Source organism: Clinocottus analis, unplaced genomic scaffold (assembly GCF_023055335.1).
Source record: "Clinocottus analis isolate CAN_PGR_092001 unplaced genomic scaffold, fCliAna1.0.p SCAF_23, whole genome shotgun sequence".
Classification (NCBI taxonomy): domain Eukaryota; kingdom Metazoa; phylum Chordata; class Actinopteri; order Perciformes; family Cottidae; genus Clinocottus; species Clinocottus analis.
In genome coordinates this window covers 1,838,397-1,857,979 of record NW_027175965.1, presented here as the reverse complement: position 1 = coordinate 1,857,979, position 19,583 = coordinate 1,838,397, and the positions used below count along the sequence as shown (strand labels likewise).

General features: G+C 39.8%; 1 protein-coding gene across 2 annotated transcripts in view; it reads right to left on the bottom strand.

The window, feature by feature from the left end:
* exoc2 (exocyst complex component 2) overlaps positions 1 to 18,992 on the bottom strand; it is a 40,587-nt gene extending 21,595 nt beyond the window's left edge. Inside the window, exons 1-6 of one of the 2 annotated variants that reach the window (XM_068589689.1) lie at positions 18,944 to 18,992; positions 9,087 to 9,244; positions 6,870 to 7,046; positions 5,696 to 5,822; positions 3,139 to 3,252; positions 1,919 to 2,043 (exon numbers count right to left, since the gene is read on the bottom strand). In XM_068589689.1, the coding sequence (XP_068445790.1) occupies positions 1,919 to 2,043; positions 3,139 to 3,252; positions 5,696 to 5,822; positions 6,870 to 7,046; positions 9,087 to 9,204 (661 nt within the window). In that variant the 5' untranslated portion in view covers positions 9,205 to 9,244; positions 18,944 to 18,992. Of the gene's footprint in view, positions 1 to 1,918; positions 2,044 to 3,138; positions 3,253 to 5,695; positions 5,823 to 6,869; positions 7,047 to 9,086; positions 9,245 to 17,080; positions 17,106 to 18,943 lie in introns of those variants that run through there. The other variant, XM_068589690.1, reaches the window with a different exon arrangement.
* Between the last annotated feature and the right edge of the window lie 591 nt (positions 18,993 to 19,583).

The following is a 19,583-nucleotide window of genomic DNA, read 5'->3' as shown; positions in this document are numbered from 1 at the left end:
AAAGGATTCACAGTAGCTCAGGCAGCTGTGCTAACTGGGCCCGGCAGTGAGCTGCTGCAGAGCTGTCTCGAACTGGCTGCATGGCGTCTGGTATGTCGGTTTGGCCGGTCGCACCTAGTATGCAGAATATCTCCACTTGAGCTATCCTTTTTGGGCTCCCACTTCATCATTTAATGACTGGGAGCCAAATCGTGGCCGAGAAAGGATGTTTTACTGCAGCAATAAATCATGATGGGGAAATTACATTTGTATGATATTCTATCTTTTGTTCTTTTGTTACCGAAGGGCACCTGTTCCATTATGATAACGTCGTATTTTATGGCTTTGTTGTTTATCAACTAGAATGTTTTTTATTGTTCATTTCTAGCGTAATTGTTACAGATCATTCAAAGTGCAGTCAAAGTGTTCAGTAAGCCCAGTTTAACCTACCAGAGCTCCTAATGGTTTCTGCACATTGTGTTAAGTTGCATTTATTCTACTTGAAATGATGCAACAGAATTTAAATTCCTCTTAATTATTGTTTGTCATGTTAGTTGGTTTTCTTGTTTCAAAATGATTCAACGTATTCTTAAATGCGTTAATGAAAAACATTTAGACAAATGTGAAGATGTTGTACTCAAGTCTTCACATCTGTCTGTATGCGTTATGTTAACGTTCATCTTGAGGACTTAATCTCTGCACATTGTTTTTATATTTCATACTGAGGGCCTTTGCATATTCCTTGGACAGTTTTTTCACAGTTCTGCACACAATTTGTATTATCATTATCATCATCATCATCATAAGTATTTTTTATATTGTAATTGCTATATTTGTATATACAGCTCTCATTTTATTTTAGATTAATTATCTCTGTTTAAAATTGTTCCTTAATTTATATGAAAAAAACCAGTCTATTTCTGAGATAAATTCGACAATACATACAATAAAATAAGTTCATTATCCAAACAAATCGGTGTTGCAAAGCAAAAGGAATATCTCTTAATCATCTTGTTCTCAGGCCAATACAGTGAATCCCATCCTCTCCCACAGGTCATGAAGCCTCATTATGCCCTCTCGACTCACAGGTCACTTAAGTCCATGCATAGTGTATTGCTTCCTCTGTCTAGAGAGACTGTACATTTCCCTTTGGGGCAGTGGGCACACAGTAGGCACGCTCAGTCTGAACGTGAGAATGACTGTGCATTGTTCCCATTGGTCATATTGGGTCTGTTATCAGCACTATCAGTCCTAATACTCTGGCCTGCATTGTGTTGGGCTGCTCCGTTTATTTAGATTCAGCCACTAACAATGAAAACATTGCCTCTCTCCCAACCGGGGCACAAACACACGGAAAGCAATAATAATAATGATGGAGGCAGAAAAGTGTACGTATAAATAGTAAGGGGAAGTAACTGAGCGGCTATGGCGGGAGTAGAGAGTAAACAGACAAAATTATGAATGATGAAGCGAACAATTGATTTTAAGTACCTGGCAGAGCGACAGCAGTCAGTCAGTCTCAGCTACCTTGAAATCGTCTTGGCATCTGGAGGTTAATTTAGCCAAGTGTGTGTGTGTGTGTTTGTGTGTGTATTTCCAGGCTCTCGGGAGACTAAAGCGAGACTGTGTGCGACAGGTGAGAGCTGATCTTATTTTGATGAAGGTGAATTAACCGTGTTGTGGTTGGCTGGTGAAACTGTAATACGAAGTGGAGGGTTTTCACACAGCGTCCAAATGAGCCTCTTTAATCAACCGCTGCTAAACCGCATGTGAAGAGGGAAAAATAAATCTTGACACACACACACACTTGCACGCTTTCCAAAAATCAAAAGCTCTTTTCTGAGCAGAGATGAAGAGTGATGATATGGAAGTTTGTGTATTAATTGTAGGCCATTTGGTGCAATTCCATAGCACACAAAAATGTGTTAATCCCTCTCACCTGCCAGAGCGTCCTGGGCCTCAAAGAACGTACTGAGGCCTCCTTTCACGTAGGCCAGACTACCCTCATTCTTCTTAGTAGCCTGCTTCTTCAGATTATTGGCTGCAATCTTCAACTGCTCAAAACTGAGGAAACAAAATGATCATGTACATTAAGGCCTGCGACAATATTTGTCTTGTCAATCAATTCATTTAGTCTTTAAAATGTCACATTTACCCATGTCTTCAAATTACTCCAACTTTTTATGTTAAACGGAGAACAGCAGCAAATTGAAATTCATGTATCTCAGAAACACAATCACACAAACATTGGGCCAATGTGAGTGTGTGTGTGTGTGTGTGTCTGTCTGTGTGTGCGTCCCAAGTGAGGCTTCCTCCGCAGGAAGAAACAGTCACCCAGCAAGGTCCAAACAGAGGCCCCTGGTCACGCTGGATCCTGGGGTCTGGGTTACTGGAAGGCTAAGCAGGGGGAAAGGAAGCCAGGAGAGTCCAAAATAACTCTCCTCTGCCCTGACATGACAGTCAACGGGACTCGGGGCTTTCGGGTCAGCGGGCGGCCTCGTCTACAAACCTAACTGTTCTCTGAAGGGGCAAATGTGGCGATACGGCCAAGACACTATAACCTCGAAATGAAAGCCACCAAACCAAAGCATGACAAATTCTCTGTATGTTTTCTTCCATGCATTCTGTCAAACTCATTTTCTTTTATGTCTCGTCACAATCTGTATAATGGCTGCAAATTAAGATTAGTGTCAAAATGTATTCATTTATTGATTAGTTTCTCCATTAGGTCCGACGTGATGTCACATCTACATTTGAGTGTTTAATCAATTATCAAAATTGCTGCAGATTAATTTCATGTCGATTGACTAATCAATTAATCGACTAACTGCAGTTCTAGAGCATCTAATCCTCCACTCAGCTTGGTTGTGGTATACGAAGTAATGTCTCTTCGGCAACACATGGATTTTCCTGTCGCTGAGCTCACCTGCCAGCAAGGAATTTGACTGGAACAAACCATCAGGAGTTTCGAGCTCAGTGAACAGGACTAAGACTCCAACTTTGGTTCATTGCTGAACCAAGCCAAGCCACAGAAAACTAAAACTACACCTCCGTTAGAAATACATTGTGATGTAAAAAAAAAAAAAAAAAGAAGGAATATTGCTTTTGAGAGAACTTTTTCCATTTCAGGGATTGTAGCTGAAGAAAAGAATGACCTACCTGGAGCCCATGTGGTTTTCTATGAGGTACCAGGTGGCAGAGAAGTTCTCACTGGTGAAGTCTCCACTCATTCCTGGAAAGGTCAGCTCTATGTCTTTCTGTGGGAGCTTGCCTCTGAAAGTAGACCGATAAACAAAGATGAACACAGAAGGAAGGCATGGACAAAGAAGAGCTATTTTGTATTAATAGAGCTACAATGTACAGCTGTAGATTGTGCAGTATAAACAGTCAAAAATACCAATGATGAAATCATGCAGTACAACTGTAATGACGCAAGGAAAAATATATGTAGAAATTATATTATTGACAAAATGCGAGTGAGAAGGGATTGGCAATAAAATTGTTTAAATTGTGGGATCACAAGTGTATGTGATGGCAGCGTCAGTCCTTCCAGCAGGGGGCAGTGTGCAGCCAGAGGGTACCCAGGCTGGGAGAGCTTGGCGTGGGAAGTGCAGTGTGTGACGCCTGGGTGCCCCTGGAGGACCCAGCACTCATTAGGGAAGCTTGATCTCTGCTAATGACCCGTGGCCTACACAAACCAACCCCCCTCTCCCCCCTCACCACCACCACCCACTGTGCTGTTAAACAGAAGAAAAAAAAACGTCATACGGACAATAATTAAGGTCCACGGTCTGTGAAACAAAAGAAAACATACATTTGGTGATGTGTGCACATGAAAACACATGTCCAGAAAACCAGAAGCACTACATTGTGAGTGCAAACACACACACACACACACACACACACACACACACACACACACACACACACACACACACTCACTCACTCACTCACTCACCTCACCTCACTCACCTCACCTCACTCACCTCACTCACCTACCTCACTCACTCATGTGTGTGACAAAATATAATTTTTGCAGAGGACTGCAATGGTAAACAGAGTAAAAGTGCTTCATAACTGCAGATTATAACTGCAGGTTTGCAATAGTAAAGATGAGTGAAACTGCAAATGTATAAAGTATCTGTATCAAAGATGACAGTTAAATTTTTGTAGGTGATTTAAACTCTTCCATTATTTTCCTTGTGATGAAATTCAGGCTATCGCTAATTGCAAAACACAGTGAATGTATTTTAAACTCGGATGGTTTCCGAAGACAGTCCCAACTATTAGTCTTTAAGCTTACATTCAATGATAATTGGAATCCTCTTTTTTACCTTCAAAAAGTGTTAGAATAAAAGTAAACAACAAAATAATATTGTTCACTTGCCTCTATAATCTTTCTAGTGTGTAGAAGACACAAAGTAGAAAGGTTCTTAGTGTTTTGCTATTAAAGCTGGGCCGTTCAGCAGTCATCAGGGGTTGTAAAACATCCGTATACAAGCATCACACCTCTGACAGACACTGTGTACCAAAAGACCAGGTGAGGCAGTTTCCTCTCCAGTCCTGGATTGGTAATATTTATCTAATAAATAATAGTATGACTAAGTGTATGTGAGTGCTCAACTATGTGTTTTACTTAAGTGGGTTGCACTGTTTAAACACAAGGAATGTCTTTGCTAAAAAAGCCTTAGTCACGTGTAAATCATCAACAATATAAACTGACATTACTGCAGCTTTGTCTGTCACAAGCAATAAAAAAAATGTGCTTGCAAAGGTAAATATTACTTGCTTATATTGTTAGTATTTCTTGATGTTCAGAGTGAGGGGGAAATCCACTCTCACTACCGAACAGACATCATCCTCCTATACTTTGGGTCACTATTGCCTTAATTTAGTAGTTTAGCGTGTGGAAATATTTAGCTACAACTTAGCTCTACGCAGAGTAGTTTTTATGATGTAACCTCTTTCAATCTATTGACTTATTAACCACTTACATCAAATCCCGGCCAAGTATGACGTTACAAACAGCCGGTGCAAACATCTATAGCTGAATTACCATCCGGTGACATCACTGTACAAAGACACAAGTGAAGCTCTTTTACTGAAAAACATCCCCTTCAATACATGTCGAGGGGTATTTGAATCTAAAACCCTCCCTGTACCAGATCAACACGTCACTGTCAAAGAGAATTGTGTAGGCGTTCTATGCTATGGGTGTTTAACGCAACCCTCGGAGACGAGTGAATGTTCAGCCTGTTCACGGGGGTCTCCTCTCTGGCCACGAGCGGTCACTTGCCCCCGGCCCCTCTAACCCAAACAAACAGTAACCCAGAAAGGCCAGAACCTGACAGCCCAAACTATATATTACAACTGCTGCACTCCCCGTCCGGCGCGTGGGCGGCAGCACCACGCTGCCTGCTCCTAGGCGGTATACAAACATGTGTGTGGGTCGCTGCCTTAGTTCTTTCCAAATCCCTTTCTATCGCTGTACTCTCTGCTTTATACACAATTATTCTGTTTCCACTCCCTGTGAGCGGCGGTTAGAGGCTGTTCAACCATTGCTGTGTTGGCATAATATTTCAAACGCCTGCATATGGGGAGAGTTTGTTTCTGTTTGGGGATGTAAACCATGACTCAATGACTAGAGCGCGTGTGTTTATGGTGGTGTGATTGTGCTGAGTTTGTGTGCGTGCATTCGTGTGTTCTCTGGCTGTACTTGTCTATCTCGATGCCCAGTGGATTGCTGGGTCGCAGGGAGAGGGGGGAGATGCCTTTGCTGCGGTCGGTCCTCATGTCGTAGTAGTTCATCTCCTCCACCCACACAGCAGACTGGTCCAGAATACCTGCAGGATAGGAGCGGTGAGACGCGCATTAATGAACACCACATCACAGACGTAACCTCTATTGACATATTTTGCATCCGTTTAATGTTTCAACTCTGTTTCTCCGTATTGTAATTAAACAAATACAATGTCTGTCTTCTCCGTGCATACGATTACGTGGAATAGTGTATACGTTATATGTTTGTACCGTAGGTCCCTCTAAAGTGGCCAACTAAGCTCAACGCACGTTAGAAACTGAATGCAAATAAGCAAAACAAAAGTAAATGAAAATGCCATCTCTTCTCGACAACACACGAATTGCATTTAGGAAAATCTGGAAATAAATAAAAAAGAAGCAATTTGAGAATCACGATCACATATCAAACACATACACAACATGAAGAAATGTCCTGCGGAGTCAGGCGTGCTTCAAGTCATACACAGAAACTGAAGTTTGGAGACACACAAGTCATAAGAATCATAATTTTTTTTTAGCTCATTTGACTTCAGCAAATCACATCACACGACCGGGTATGTTCATCTGTTTGACGAATGGGTTTTTAAAATTTGCTTGCGTTTCATCTATTTTCAGCATTTGCAATGTATTTGTTGTCAAAGTGGTGATCGATAAAAAACATTATCAGGTTGTGTTTGGTTTAATTCAATGTGCTTTTTAAGAAAATGTGAGCACACTGTAGGATCCCTTTGCTGCGCCATTTAAAAAAAAATTCTAATAATGTTTGTGAAAAAATAACAAATCCAAACATTCAATCTGGGCAAAATAACCTTTATCAGTAGAATTGGTTGTCTTCATTGTTTATCAAGACTGGTTACAAACACTAAAATTTGAGAATTTGCTGAATTGTTGGTGTGAAAAAACAAAGATGTCACACCTCGAGGTTTTAGGGCTTGTTAAATGCACTTTTCATTGTTTTCTGTTATAGACTAAATAGTTTATCAACCAAGATACACAAATAAAATATTAATGATTTGACCGCTTACTCAAAAAGTCATTAGCTGCGCTTATAGCAAAAAAAAATAATAGATTTTTAGTCTCGAGAGTCTCACCAATCCTCTCAGGTCTGAGCAGTTTGAATGAGACTGTGGAGGTGCCGAGACCCCCAGACTTGGTCGTAACAATGATCTCTCCCTTGTCGTCTTTGGCAGGACCCACGCGGCACACTATCTTGCTGGCTGACATCCACTCGGCTGTCAGCAGGCAGTTATGGCCGCAGATCGACAGACCTGAGACGGAAGAAATGGGGGGGGGAGGGTGAAATGGGTGAGAGATACAGCCACACAGTGACAGCACAAATAAATAACATGTAGCACCGACGCACACAGACACTCTATTTAACAAGAGGAGCTCACTCAGACAGATTTGGCATCTATCAGCAAGTTTAGTCAAACTGTCACTAGGGGGTCAAAGTTCAAGTTGGGGTTACGGTGGGTGTGGGTGGCCGTGACCTTCCTTCCTCTCACTCAGCTCCCTTAAGTTAACGTGTGTCACTTCAGTGCTAAGTGGCCCATTACTGGCACAATGTGCACTCTGCCCCTACATCTGTCGTCCTCTTTTCAAACCCTCTTGAAAACTATTTGGACACTAGAGGACAGACGCAGGGATTAGTTTGACAGATCCAGCCGAGGGGATTAAAAAAAAAAACCCTTCATGAGTCTGTAATCTAACATGATTAAAAGCCTGTGAAAGCTGATTAACAAATAGCCCATAAAACCGTGAATAATATGCCAATTAGAGCCCCATTTCCTGCCTCTGTTCTCCACTGGCCACTTTGTTTGAATACATATGCACTCACACACATTTGTGCATATCTAATTGTCTAATTCCAGGCCCCAGGGACCTTCATGGTCAGAAATAGACCTGTATCACTGGCCAGACCACGGCTTTCCCAAAGCATGGAGCAGTGTGTTAGTTCTCTGGACTTCTCCACCTCCGCTTATTGGTGAACATTAGGGAAAATATCGGCAGAGAAAAAGGTTGACGCATAATGAGAACAAGATGGAGGTAATCTATCTGTGTGGCTCGCGAAAATAAAAAGTAAAAAGACAAATCAACAACTCCATTTTCCCATTAAAACATGTTGATAATCTCTTGAGTTTCTCAAACTAGGCATAGAGTATCTAAATATTTACGGAAACAAAAAAGTTGCAGCAGAGAGTTGGCAGAATTGCCACAGAAGAAGCTAAATTGAATTACATTACAATATAATATCTTTGTATTACTTTTTTTGTTTGGTCTACTAAAGTGGCTAGACCTTTTTTTGCTGAACTAGTTAAAGTGTATATATATATATATATATATATATATATATATATATATATATATATATATATATTATTTCCATAAGTACAAAACATTTTTTGCAAATTATATTTCTAAATACACAATGAAATGGTGAAATAGATTAAAATGTTTTGCTTTGCTTTGTGTTAAGTAACTTTACAGAACAACAAACTGCTTCCATTTAAAAAAAGACATATACCATACTGTGTTATAATGCAACACATATTTTAACATGTATGATGAATACAGCTTGGTAAAATTAATTCACAATTAATTATTTAATATGTAAAAAAATCTATCAACAAAAATGCTTGACATTTTTTCTTTTTAATTCAACTTATTAAATTGTCATGAAAATGAAACCTAAATAGTGAAAAAGTGATGAAAATCTTCTTCCAGAGGGGAAACAGAATCAGGCGTCCTGTCCATTTACGTATCATATAAACAAAAATAAACCATACACCAGCCTGTTTAAAGAAGGGGCCGCTGTGGTTTGTTGATGGATAAGTTAATAAAATCTGTTAATACGCCTCAAGTTACAAAATATTCTACATACCTAAAGAAGCAAAAGACAAAAATAAAGCTGCTATATTTGCTCAACATCAGTGTCCCTCTTTTTCAACAAAAGCAACTATCAAGGCGATAGAAACAATAAAAATCATCATCAAAGAATTAACATTTTCAATAAAAACAAATTATACATGAATTACATAATGTGTTGATACTTTATATGTGTGTAATGATCGAAATACTGTAAATTTATCTTGGGGCATTTAACTACATACCTATGTAGATATTTTATTAAGAAAGAAAGAAACAATAAAAGGGGAGGACAGTAAAAAATGACTATGAATGTCTTCATTCCTATTAAAAAAAAATCTATATCACTAGACATGATTTTTTTAATATAACAAACATGGAAGCGACATTGTACCAAGACAGTGCTGCGTGTGTGGTTCGTCGTGTTGTTATAAATGTATTACCGATGAGGTCGGCTGGGCCCGTGCCCAGGTTCTCTCCACGGATGGTGACTTTGGTCCAAGCCGCACCCTCCTTGGGCGAGATGCCCGTGACCAGCGGGGGCTGACGGGCACGAGACATGGTGGCCTGAGGCAGACAGGGACACGGGGTCGATGAGCACCTGGACATGGAAACAAGACATATACAAGAGGAGACGGTGAGTAACACAAAACTAAAAAAAAAAAAAAAACTCCACCACACTGACGATTCAGTGAACACATATGAATATCTTATAATGAAATAGTCCATAATAAAATGATAAAAGTATTACAAGTAAATAAATAGAGACATGGTGAATTTAATCCTTAGTTATAACTCTGGAGGTTTATTAATACATTACATAACAGCTAAATATTAGTGTAAAAATGGACAGAGCATTGTCAAACAAGTAAACAAAAGCTAACTGTACTAGCATCTGCAGTAATCAATACCCATCAGATCTTAAAAAGGGTATAAAAATAATCTGTATGTCAACATGTAACACTAGCTGGCAAACAACCCTCTCCTAATAATAAAAAAAAAAAACAGATTCCTTTTTTTTCTGTATTTTAGTGAGCAAAAATCGAGCAGCATTTGGCTGGCAGCTAGTGTCAATTGTCCTGCCCTGTAGGTCTCTGAACAATATATGCATTGCAGCAGTTATCTCTCAGATAATAGGAAAAATAGAGAAGGGAGCCAAGAATGAAGGAGCAGACAGAGAGCAGGGAGGAAAGAAAGAATGTAAACCTCACAGCGAAGGATAAATAAACCTGGCCTCCCCAATCATTCCTCATAAGCCCACACAATACAGTGCAGATTAAGGTACCAACGAAGAAGCACCCATGCAAATCAGTTCATGTTGGGGCTGAGCAAAAGGGAAAGATTCCAACAAAAAATAAAAAAATTAGGGGAAGCATTACAGCAGCACAGATGTTTGCTAATAAATCACTGCCAGGTTTCAAAAGGGGCGGACCAATCTCGACTCAGTTTGAGCGAGACTTCCACCCCTTTGCTTCGAAGCCAAAACACGTCCTCCACAAACAATGCAGGAGTTCACACGGACCGGAGCGGACCTGAACACAAGTTCAGCCCTTTGTACGGTTATATGGTCACTAATTAGGTGTAGGCGTACAATTGAGGTGGAAGAAGACTTCCAAGTGCTAACAGGGACGCCAATATCAAAGGAAATCGAAACCAACAGAGCACGACATTGATTAAGTCTTTTTGTAGAGAGACTTTCCTGTGTTTCAAACCCTGCATCAACCACCGCAAGCAGTTAACCAAGGCTGAAGTTTATGATTGTTTTTTCTTTTATTATTATATTCATCGCATAGTCTATAAAATGGCGGAAGGGGGGGAATTGTGTGAGAAATGCTAATCACTTCAAATTACTAGTTTGGTCAGACCAGCTGTCTACAAATCAAACATATTCTGGTTTAAAATTAGATAAAACATTTAAGAAGCTGGGGAAAGTGATGCTTGGCATTGTGGCTTGATAAATTACTTAAATGATTGTTCTGTGCTGTATTTGTAACCCCAGGGTCGAGACCTCATGGGGTCGCTTGATATGCAGAAACGGTTACAAGAAGAAAGAAATCAGATTTTTTTAAACGTTTTTTATCCACACATTTTAAATAAAAAGACTAAAATGCTTTAATTTTGCCTGTTGCATGAACCTTCAATTCCATGCACCTGAAACAATGTAATCTAAATACATTGGGAACTATTTTGTAAATAGTCATGAATTATAAAAATCTTAGTTGCAACCCTTCTTCCCAAAATGGCACATTGACGTAACTTGGCATTGAGAGAAGTTGCATTCATAGTGAAGCCCACTGACTTTAGGGTGCAGCGCACAACCATCTCATTAAATGGTAAACAGACTGCATTTAAACACAGCCTTTCTACCTTAGATGATTATTAAGCTATTTACAATAAGCCTGTCAATCATCCGTTTACACACACATTAATGTACCAATGGTACCAATTATCTTATGTTCTGTTTTCATTGACACGGTCATAAAGGTGTTAATTAAATTATATATTTTGGCATTGAGGTTGGTGATGGTGTTCTACTGAATTGCAAGAATATTCAGATATGTTTCTAAAATGATTATAGTCATGTGTGTAAATAAAGGACAAAAACACATTTCAATATAATGCAGTCCAACTGTGACCTCAGTAATCAAGTGAGTTCTAATAAATGCAAATTTACTCAATGTCCCCAAAAACTCTGTAAAGGTAGAATTTATAGCTGAGCAGAGATAGTACTGGCGTATCTAATAATGTGTTACTGTAGCACTACAAGTGGTCATGTAGGGTCAAATTGTATTTTATAAATGTTCATTTAAACATATGCCTGTCTTTTTAACATCTGCCTTTTTACAAAGTCTTTTAAAAAAGTGTCGAGCACATGCATTCATTTTAAATAGATGGGGCTGCAAATAATTAATTGGGGTCTAGCAAAAAAGGTTTTGGAACCTCTTCAAATTCATTAGTTACCAAAAGTATTATTTCCCATCGATTTACTCGTTTCAGAACTTACGTGTGTCATTTGAAAACCTCCTAAACACTGAAGACCCAACAGCCAAACAATCTATGTCTGAAACTGAATATTTGGATCATGTAAATGTCACAAGAATTCTGAAAATGTAGGATCAAAAGTAGAGAAAGGTATAGCACAACAAAAACACAGACAAGCTGCAGTGGGAGACCAGCACATGTATTGACCTAGAAACCTCCTAAAAGTAGAAACCTTTTTGAGTTCCTACGCCCTCCTCTATCGCACTGACATCCCTGAATTAATGAGAAAGCGCCAATGGGATTTAACTCATGCTGTTGCTTCTGCCCTGTGCTCGTCAGAGGAAATGGAGGGGCTATGTAACTGACATGACGAAGATAAGAGGTTAACAGGCCTAAAACAAGACCTCACTACATCCTTCATCAATCTCACATGTTTGGAGTGGGAGTGGTGCGGGGCAGAGGACTGGGATCGTTATTTTGTACAGTTCTGATTCTGCTTCAAGGAGTGTTTCTAGATTACCCCGCCAACCCCGCCACACCCCTCACCCCCCCTCATCGGAGAAATACACGTGCACAAACACACAGATAGCCAGCCTGCCCACACACACACACACACACACACACACACACACACACGCACACACACACACAAGCTGGGCAGAATGACAGCTCAGCTAGGTTGCGTGCGAGGGGCCCGAGCTGGTGTTGTGTGGTCTGAGTGTGTATGTGCGAGTATGAGGAAGGATCTGCGGAGAGGTCTGGGCAGTGTGTGTGTGTGTGTGTGTGTGTGTGTGTGTGTGTGTGTGGTCTGGGTGTGTGGTCTCTGGCGCGGGCCTGGGGAGAGCCTGCTGACGGCTGGGATGAGAAAAGAGCCGCTGTGTTTACTTTACTCTGGGGGCTGTGCATGGACACGGGAACACTGCCCAGACCCCTCTCTATAACGCCAGCGTGCACACACACACGCACACGCAACAAGTCGCGCAAAAATTGAGCGGACTCTTGCACAAGTCGAATGTCACACACCACCACAAATACCCTGTAAACTTTATACAGACCGGGGACAAACTGAGTGAATTTTTCCTTAAAGAAGCATGCAGAGGAAAACAAAAGAAAAGGATTCTGAAGCTCCAACTGGAAACTTGCGAGGTCGGGGGCATTTTCCAGACGAGGAATGAACAAATTAACCTCTAGGTGGCATCAGAGGATCCCCACAACAATAAACCACACTTTCTTCTAACATGTGTCAAGTCATGTCACACCGTGAAGGCTAAATTTAATCAATGACAACACACCACCAGATTTAGCACATTTTCTCTCACTCGATTTCTCTTCCAGCCTTGAGGCCGTTCGACCCCCCGGCTCCATCCCCATCCTCTCGATCTGGTAATAGGGCTAAAAAGGCAGGTTTGTTTTCCTTGGAGGCTGACTTACAAACAGTCGGGTTGGAATCTGTGGAAGTCTGAGGGTTGGGATCTTCTTGCAGCGATGCTTACAAATAGCATCCCTTCCTTAGCAATGGTCTGGGCTAGATAGCAGCAAATAATTAGTTTTTAAACAAAAAAAGGAAGTCAGAGTGAAATTATTGCTTGTGACTTGATAGTATCCGTGGTTACCACAAGGTCTCGAATAACAATTGTGAGCAAACGAAAGGAAAAGGCTATTTTTATAATCACAACTATTATTATCCAGCGTTAGGTACACGTTCTGAAAGATCAACCTGAGTGTTCCTAATTCACTGGTAAACTGTTTGACCCGATACAGAAGTTGTTGCAGCACAATGGGAATAACCAGCCTGCAGGGAAGAGTAGCCTTGTTTACTGTGAATGTACCATAAACAAGGCTAATACATTTTCCATAGAGGATGAAATATTTTTGAATTGGTTGTAAATTGCGATGAATAGTATTGTTCAGTATATGCAGCTATTAAAAAAAAACAGCAAATAAAGATAAAAACGATAAGTCAAACCAGTATTACACTACACAAAATGTATTTAATATTGAAGTAATGTATGAAATAGTATTATTACTACTGCTGTTTTAGTAGATTTCTTTTTGTTTAATTGCATAGGTTTTAATTACAATAGGCTTGGAATCAACAAGGTAAGATTCCACTGAAAGTATATTAACAATATTTGGATTTTAAACAATAGGTATGATAAATAATTTGATACGGTTTTTGGGACATCCGACACAGTTTGGCTTCAAGAAACTGTGATGGACATTACCATATACAAATAATTTATAAAGGAATTCGATGGATTTATCGGAAACGCAAACATTTGTTAGCTGTGAATCTTAAATGATCACTTAACTAAGCCATGACTTCTCTCACCCTTTCACCCAGCTTACATCGCTCTGTGCTAATAAAGGGAATGAGGAAATGCTCTACCGGTACCCAAGACAAACATCAGGTCGACAACTTTAAAACATGACAAACTCTGCAGCCTCGCGATCATGGAAAGCCATCTGCCTGCCGCATGACTATCTCATGAATAAGGCGTTCATGCCTTCGATCATATGCTGCTTTGAGCTCAAAGGTGACTCACATATGGCAGTGATTGGCAACTGTGTGTGTGTGTGTGAGAGAGTGTGATGGGTTAAAGGGGCACAAAGGGACCCATTTAGACAGATCATCATCTCGCCCCCTCCTGCCACAAACACACACACAGACACCATTTCACTTCGTGCTCCAAAACATTACACAAACACTAGATTTCATCAAAGAGCCCCCCTCCAGACTCTCCTGAATGGACAGAGCGGGCTAAACATCGCCCGGCCCGAGTTGACTGGTCTAATCACACAGACCGGTCCAAGCTTTGAACAATCCTCCACAGTGTTCCCTCGCGCCCTGGCCGCCACATGCCTCTAAGATGTGGAGAGGGCAACTCTGCCAAATTGACCTGTAATGTGTGTCGACCGTATCGCGTGTCACATAAATGGATCATATTAACATGAACCGTGCAGGTTCTGTTTGAAAACAGATGCTGCGACCACTGTCCAGTCATTGTTCCTCCTCGATGAGTCAGCACCTCCCGAACGTTCACGAAGAGTCCTTCGTGACAGAGAGAAAGGATGGAGTGATCAGATGTGGGGCTCTGGCTCGCTGTCCGACCGTCATGTCGTCTGCCCACGAGCTTTGTTATCTTTAGTGCTGTCTGTTTGTTTGTTTGTTTGTCAGTCTCAAGTGCTTTTCAGAGCGAGGCCTAACAAAGTGAAGTCCCCAATTTCCCCACAAACAAATCCTGGAATAACAAACAGAAATATGAAGTATCGGGGAGATGTTTTCAGAGGATTAAGAGGCTGGAGACAGGCGGCTTTGCCCGGTGACATGGTGAAATGGAGAGATCTGAACCCTCATGAGCCCGGAAAGAGCACTGCTGCCTTACATTAAAAAACCACCAGCGTGAGAACCGTCTTCACAGTCACATGCGAGGATGAATTGTACTAATAGCGTTGCTTACAATACAAATTAACCTTTTTATTTAGATAAAATAACTAAATTTTCACACTCAATTAATCTATAGATTTGTTCTAATTCATGTATTGTCTAAATGGCTGCAAATCATCTATTGTAGTTATATTGTGGATTAATAATGAAAATAATGAATACAAAACATGGCCAAATGTCCATCACCATTTCTGAGAACCCAAGCTCAGGTTTGTTCTGTCTGCCCAAAAGTTCAGAATGGCTAAATATTTAATTTGTTTTGGGGGAAAGAAAAGTATAGATTTTGTAACTTTTAGGCACTGATCAATTAAGTAAATATCTAAGTTCTTTTTCTGACAATAAACTCAATTAAAATGACACGGTTAAAGTAAAAAGTAGCCAAACATTACACAAGGGTATTGTAACGTCTTAAAGGTGATTCCAAAACCTGAAAGGTATTCAATGTATAATATAAAGCAGCACACCAGAAAAGGGACAAGAATATGTTATTAAAACAATGTTGATTACGACTGTGGAAATTTAAATTATACAATAATTAGGGCAGTTATTAATATTTTACTAACAGTATTAAATAATCTTTTGGTCTGTATAATTTAAGAAAATAGATAAAATGGCTGGATTAGGGAAGAATGTCATGTATAAATCCCTAAATATATTCAGTTTGCTATCACATTACACAGCAAAATGCACTTCAGCAGTCAACCAAGGGGACAAAACGCTTAAAAGCGTAATCAATTATAGATTAATTTGGTGCCTTTTGATAATCAACAAATTGTGCTCGGCCCTACTCAAAATAAGCCGACTGCATTAGCATTGAGCTCGCCTCTGACTGTGCGGTCTGCTGTGACCTGTTTTCCCAGCCCAGTGCTGCTCTGTCTGTCTGCCCAGGTCTGACTGGGTCACAGAAACCATACTGTGAAAACCAGTGGCCCAGCAAGCCTGTCAGCAGGGAGGAGGCTACCAGGTGGGGCAAACTGCGGAGAGCAGACAGGGGTGAGAGAGAAGTGCCGCTTCACAAACAAGGCTCGGCCTGACCCCCGTCGCCCGACTCACCCCGGGGTCTGCGGAGCAGCGGCACTGAGGAAAAGCTTCAAAAAACACAACCCACCGCATTCCACCAAAACAAACAAGAAGGGCCACCCAATTTTTCAATTAGAGCCCTGAAAGGGGGGCAGGAAATGGATCAGTGTAGCGTTGCCCCCGCCGCCCCCCGGCCAAGCAGTGCTGACTTTGGGGAAGAGAAGGAGATGCACAGAGCTGCGCATGCTCTCACTGAAAAGGCGGAGGACCAGTTAGCATGAATGTCAACGCAAATGATGGAGTAGCTCAACGACAGCGTATTCCTGCAACGTGGCGCCCGCCTGCCAATCAATTACTCTCGCTCACTCTCTCATATAATCGATCAGTTGAACAAACACACGAGGTTACACCTTAAAAAGCCCTATTTATAGAAAGTGTGCTTAAACAATATTGGACAAAAGTACACAAGGGTTAAGATTATAGAGGCTTAGACTGTGCTCTGTTTGATGACACTTCACTTAATGAGGCTTAGCTGAGAAAAGTGTCGATATTACAAGAGTGAGGTTTTAAATAAGTATCTTAGGCTTGATCTAGCTTTTCTAAAACAAAATAAGCTGGGCTCACATTATCACTCTTACTGCAAACTTGATAAAGACACAGTTCAATGTAGGCCCGGGAGTTTTAAAACACTTTTCTACTCACAATAACCCGTGAGAGACCCCATAATACCTTATGTGAAGATGAGTTGCATTTTTTTGTCATATATGAGAGAAAACTGAACATCTTTGCATTTTAGACCGTTGGTCAAATACAAGAAGCTACCTGAATACATCTCCTTCAGTTTTGGGAAATAATAACAGGCATTTGTCTTTCTTTTCTGACATTTTATAAACATTCTATAAACATTATTTATCAATAGATAAATCTCAAAAATAATCAGCAGATCAATAATTATTAGTTGCAGACTTATTCCCTATTTTTAAATACCTTAGAAAAGTGGCATCTCCAACTCCTACAAGGGATGATAAACAGTTTGCAAAAAAAGTATCATATTTGATAACTTGGTTCAGTACAGATACATTCCTTTGTCTGACAAAGGCATGGCAGTAAGACAAGGTTGAAAATAGTTTTAATTTTCAAAAATATTGCTTAATGAAATGTTAAGATGATTGAGCATTATATTTAAACCAAAACTTTGTAATCTCCAATCAATGAGGTGGTGATGCATTCATCTCATTAACAATATTCCAATGTGTATTCTCATGGACAGCGTCCTTTCTGAGTCATAGGAGGTCATTTGATGTGATTATTTATTTATTTTGGCTCATTCCCATGTGTGTGTGTGAAATGTTTTTCCAAGTATAAGCAAGGTGTTAAGTCCAATACAGTCTCTTTGTTTTAATAGAGCCCTTAAAGGCAATCATTATTTCTATGTTAAAAGGCAGTTAATTAATCTGTTTACACTAAAATGGATTGCTCAGTGTTTATAGACATTGGAAGAGAAACCATGCCACCTGGCAATGAGTAACGACTGCAGGTTATTTTTTACACACAGCACTCCACACTATTGTAATTGCTTCACTTGATGTGAGAAATTAATCCAGTGCTGGTGAGAGCACAAGATGGAGGTTTCAGTGGCAGAAAAAAAAGATGCTGTTCTGTTTTGATTTGTTATAATGCAGAGAAAGCTTTCCTGCATATTAAAAAAAAAGTTAATGTAAAAAGTTAAAGCTCTATGTCCCGAGTAATTGGGACATTGTTTTAATGTTATATTTTAAGTCAAGATGCTGCAGAGGGAAGTGTCATGTTATGTGCATCACAGACATATGATATTACATTGACTGTATGAATTGACTTATTGTAATATACTGTATATAAATAGATAGATGTATACTTTATTCATCCCCAAGGGGAAATTTGTTTGTCGCAAGCAAGGTTACATCGAAAATATTGGAATGAAAATACTCAATATATATATATATATATATATATATATATATATATATATATATATATATATACACACACACACACACACACACACACACACACACACACACATAACCCCAATATACAACAAGTTAGCAGAGCGTATTAATTTAGGAAATTAAACAATAAAGAAAGTGCAAAAATGCAAAGTATATGCTGTGTATATAAGTATGTACAGTGACTAACACACAACAAAAGCGGTGCAAGGGCTATCAATGTTAATGTTGATAATTCAATTGACGGAGGATCTTGCCAGAGGTAACGTATTATAAAGTCTAATAGCAGTGTGCGGGAATGTTCTCCTGTATCGGTCCTTGTGACAGAAATAGAGACACAATAGAGCCGTTATAAAACCAGTGACCACAGCTAAATAGGACAATAAAAGCCGATTGATGTGGCATGAACACGCCGAGTTTACCAAAAGACGGTAACGGGGATCAGAAAGCATGAAGACATGCTCTTCCTCATCAATAACACAACGTTGCTTTTAAAGTGGCAGATATCTCAATGGAGTCTGGTGCAGATAATCACACTGCCGATGAGGCGGTGCCAGATGACAACAGTGGTCGCATCTGTCATCTTAAATGCCCGGTGCAACATACGAAACAGCCCATCGGGGACTTTAGGGAAAGGGAAATTCAGCATTGTTGACGAATTTGACATCTGACGTTAGCTTCGGCTAAGCTGTGTTCGCTAGCAAGCTATTCGTTTTGCCGGAAGCGTTACGTTAGCAGAGGTTGTCATATGTCTTCGTCGTAATCCTACATAAGCGAATATATTATCATATATCCTCCCAGAATTGCGCGTGACTGTACTTAAAACACTTAAGCGATAAATAGGTTAGATGAAATTGTAACTTACAGTTTACAAGGGTTTGGCTGCAGCGGCCGTTTCCTGTATCCTGTGAATACTTCCGGCTTTCCGGTTTCAGCCCCAGCCTTCAAAATAAAACAATGAAACTGTATAATTGAAATACATTATCTCGTATCTATTCAGACACTTATAAATAATATGATAGTATACATTTATATAATATATTTACATATTTTGTGTCCCACTTTGTTTCATACATTTCCATGACTTTATATCAGTTTCTGAAAGAAAAAAGTTATGTGGACATTACGATACGAGTATGTATTTAAAAAGTTAATGAAACATTGCATGTGCTAATTTTTATTCACATTATGTACACTTAAGTCTGTGCAGCAAAAAGCCAGCAGTGGTAGAAAGTCATAGTGACTATTATAAAGTACAGTTTTGTGGCATCTATAGCCTACTTGATTTTAATTAACTTTAATTTGTATGTTGCTTTATACTTCTACACCAGTACATTTCGAAGGTAAATAGTGTACTTTTTTCTGCTTAAGTTAATAATCTGTATACTTCTACCACTGCAGTCTCACACCCTAGTGATACGTAATACTATACCTGATCTGTCTGTCTAGACTGATCCATGATCTTGCTTATATCTTGCCAATTTATCTTTTTCTTTCAATGGTCT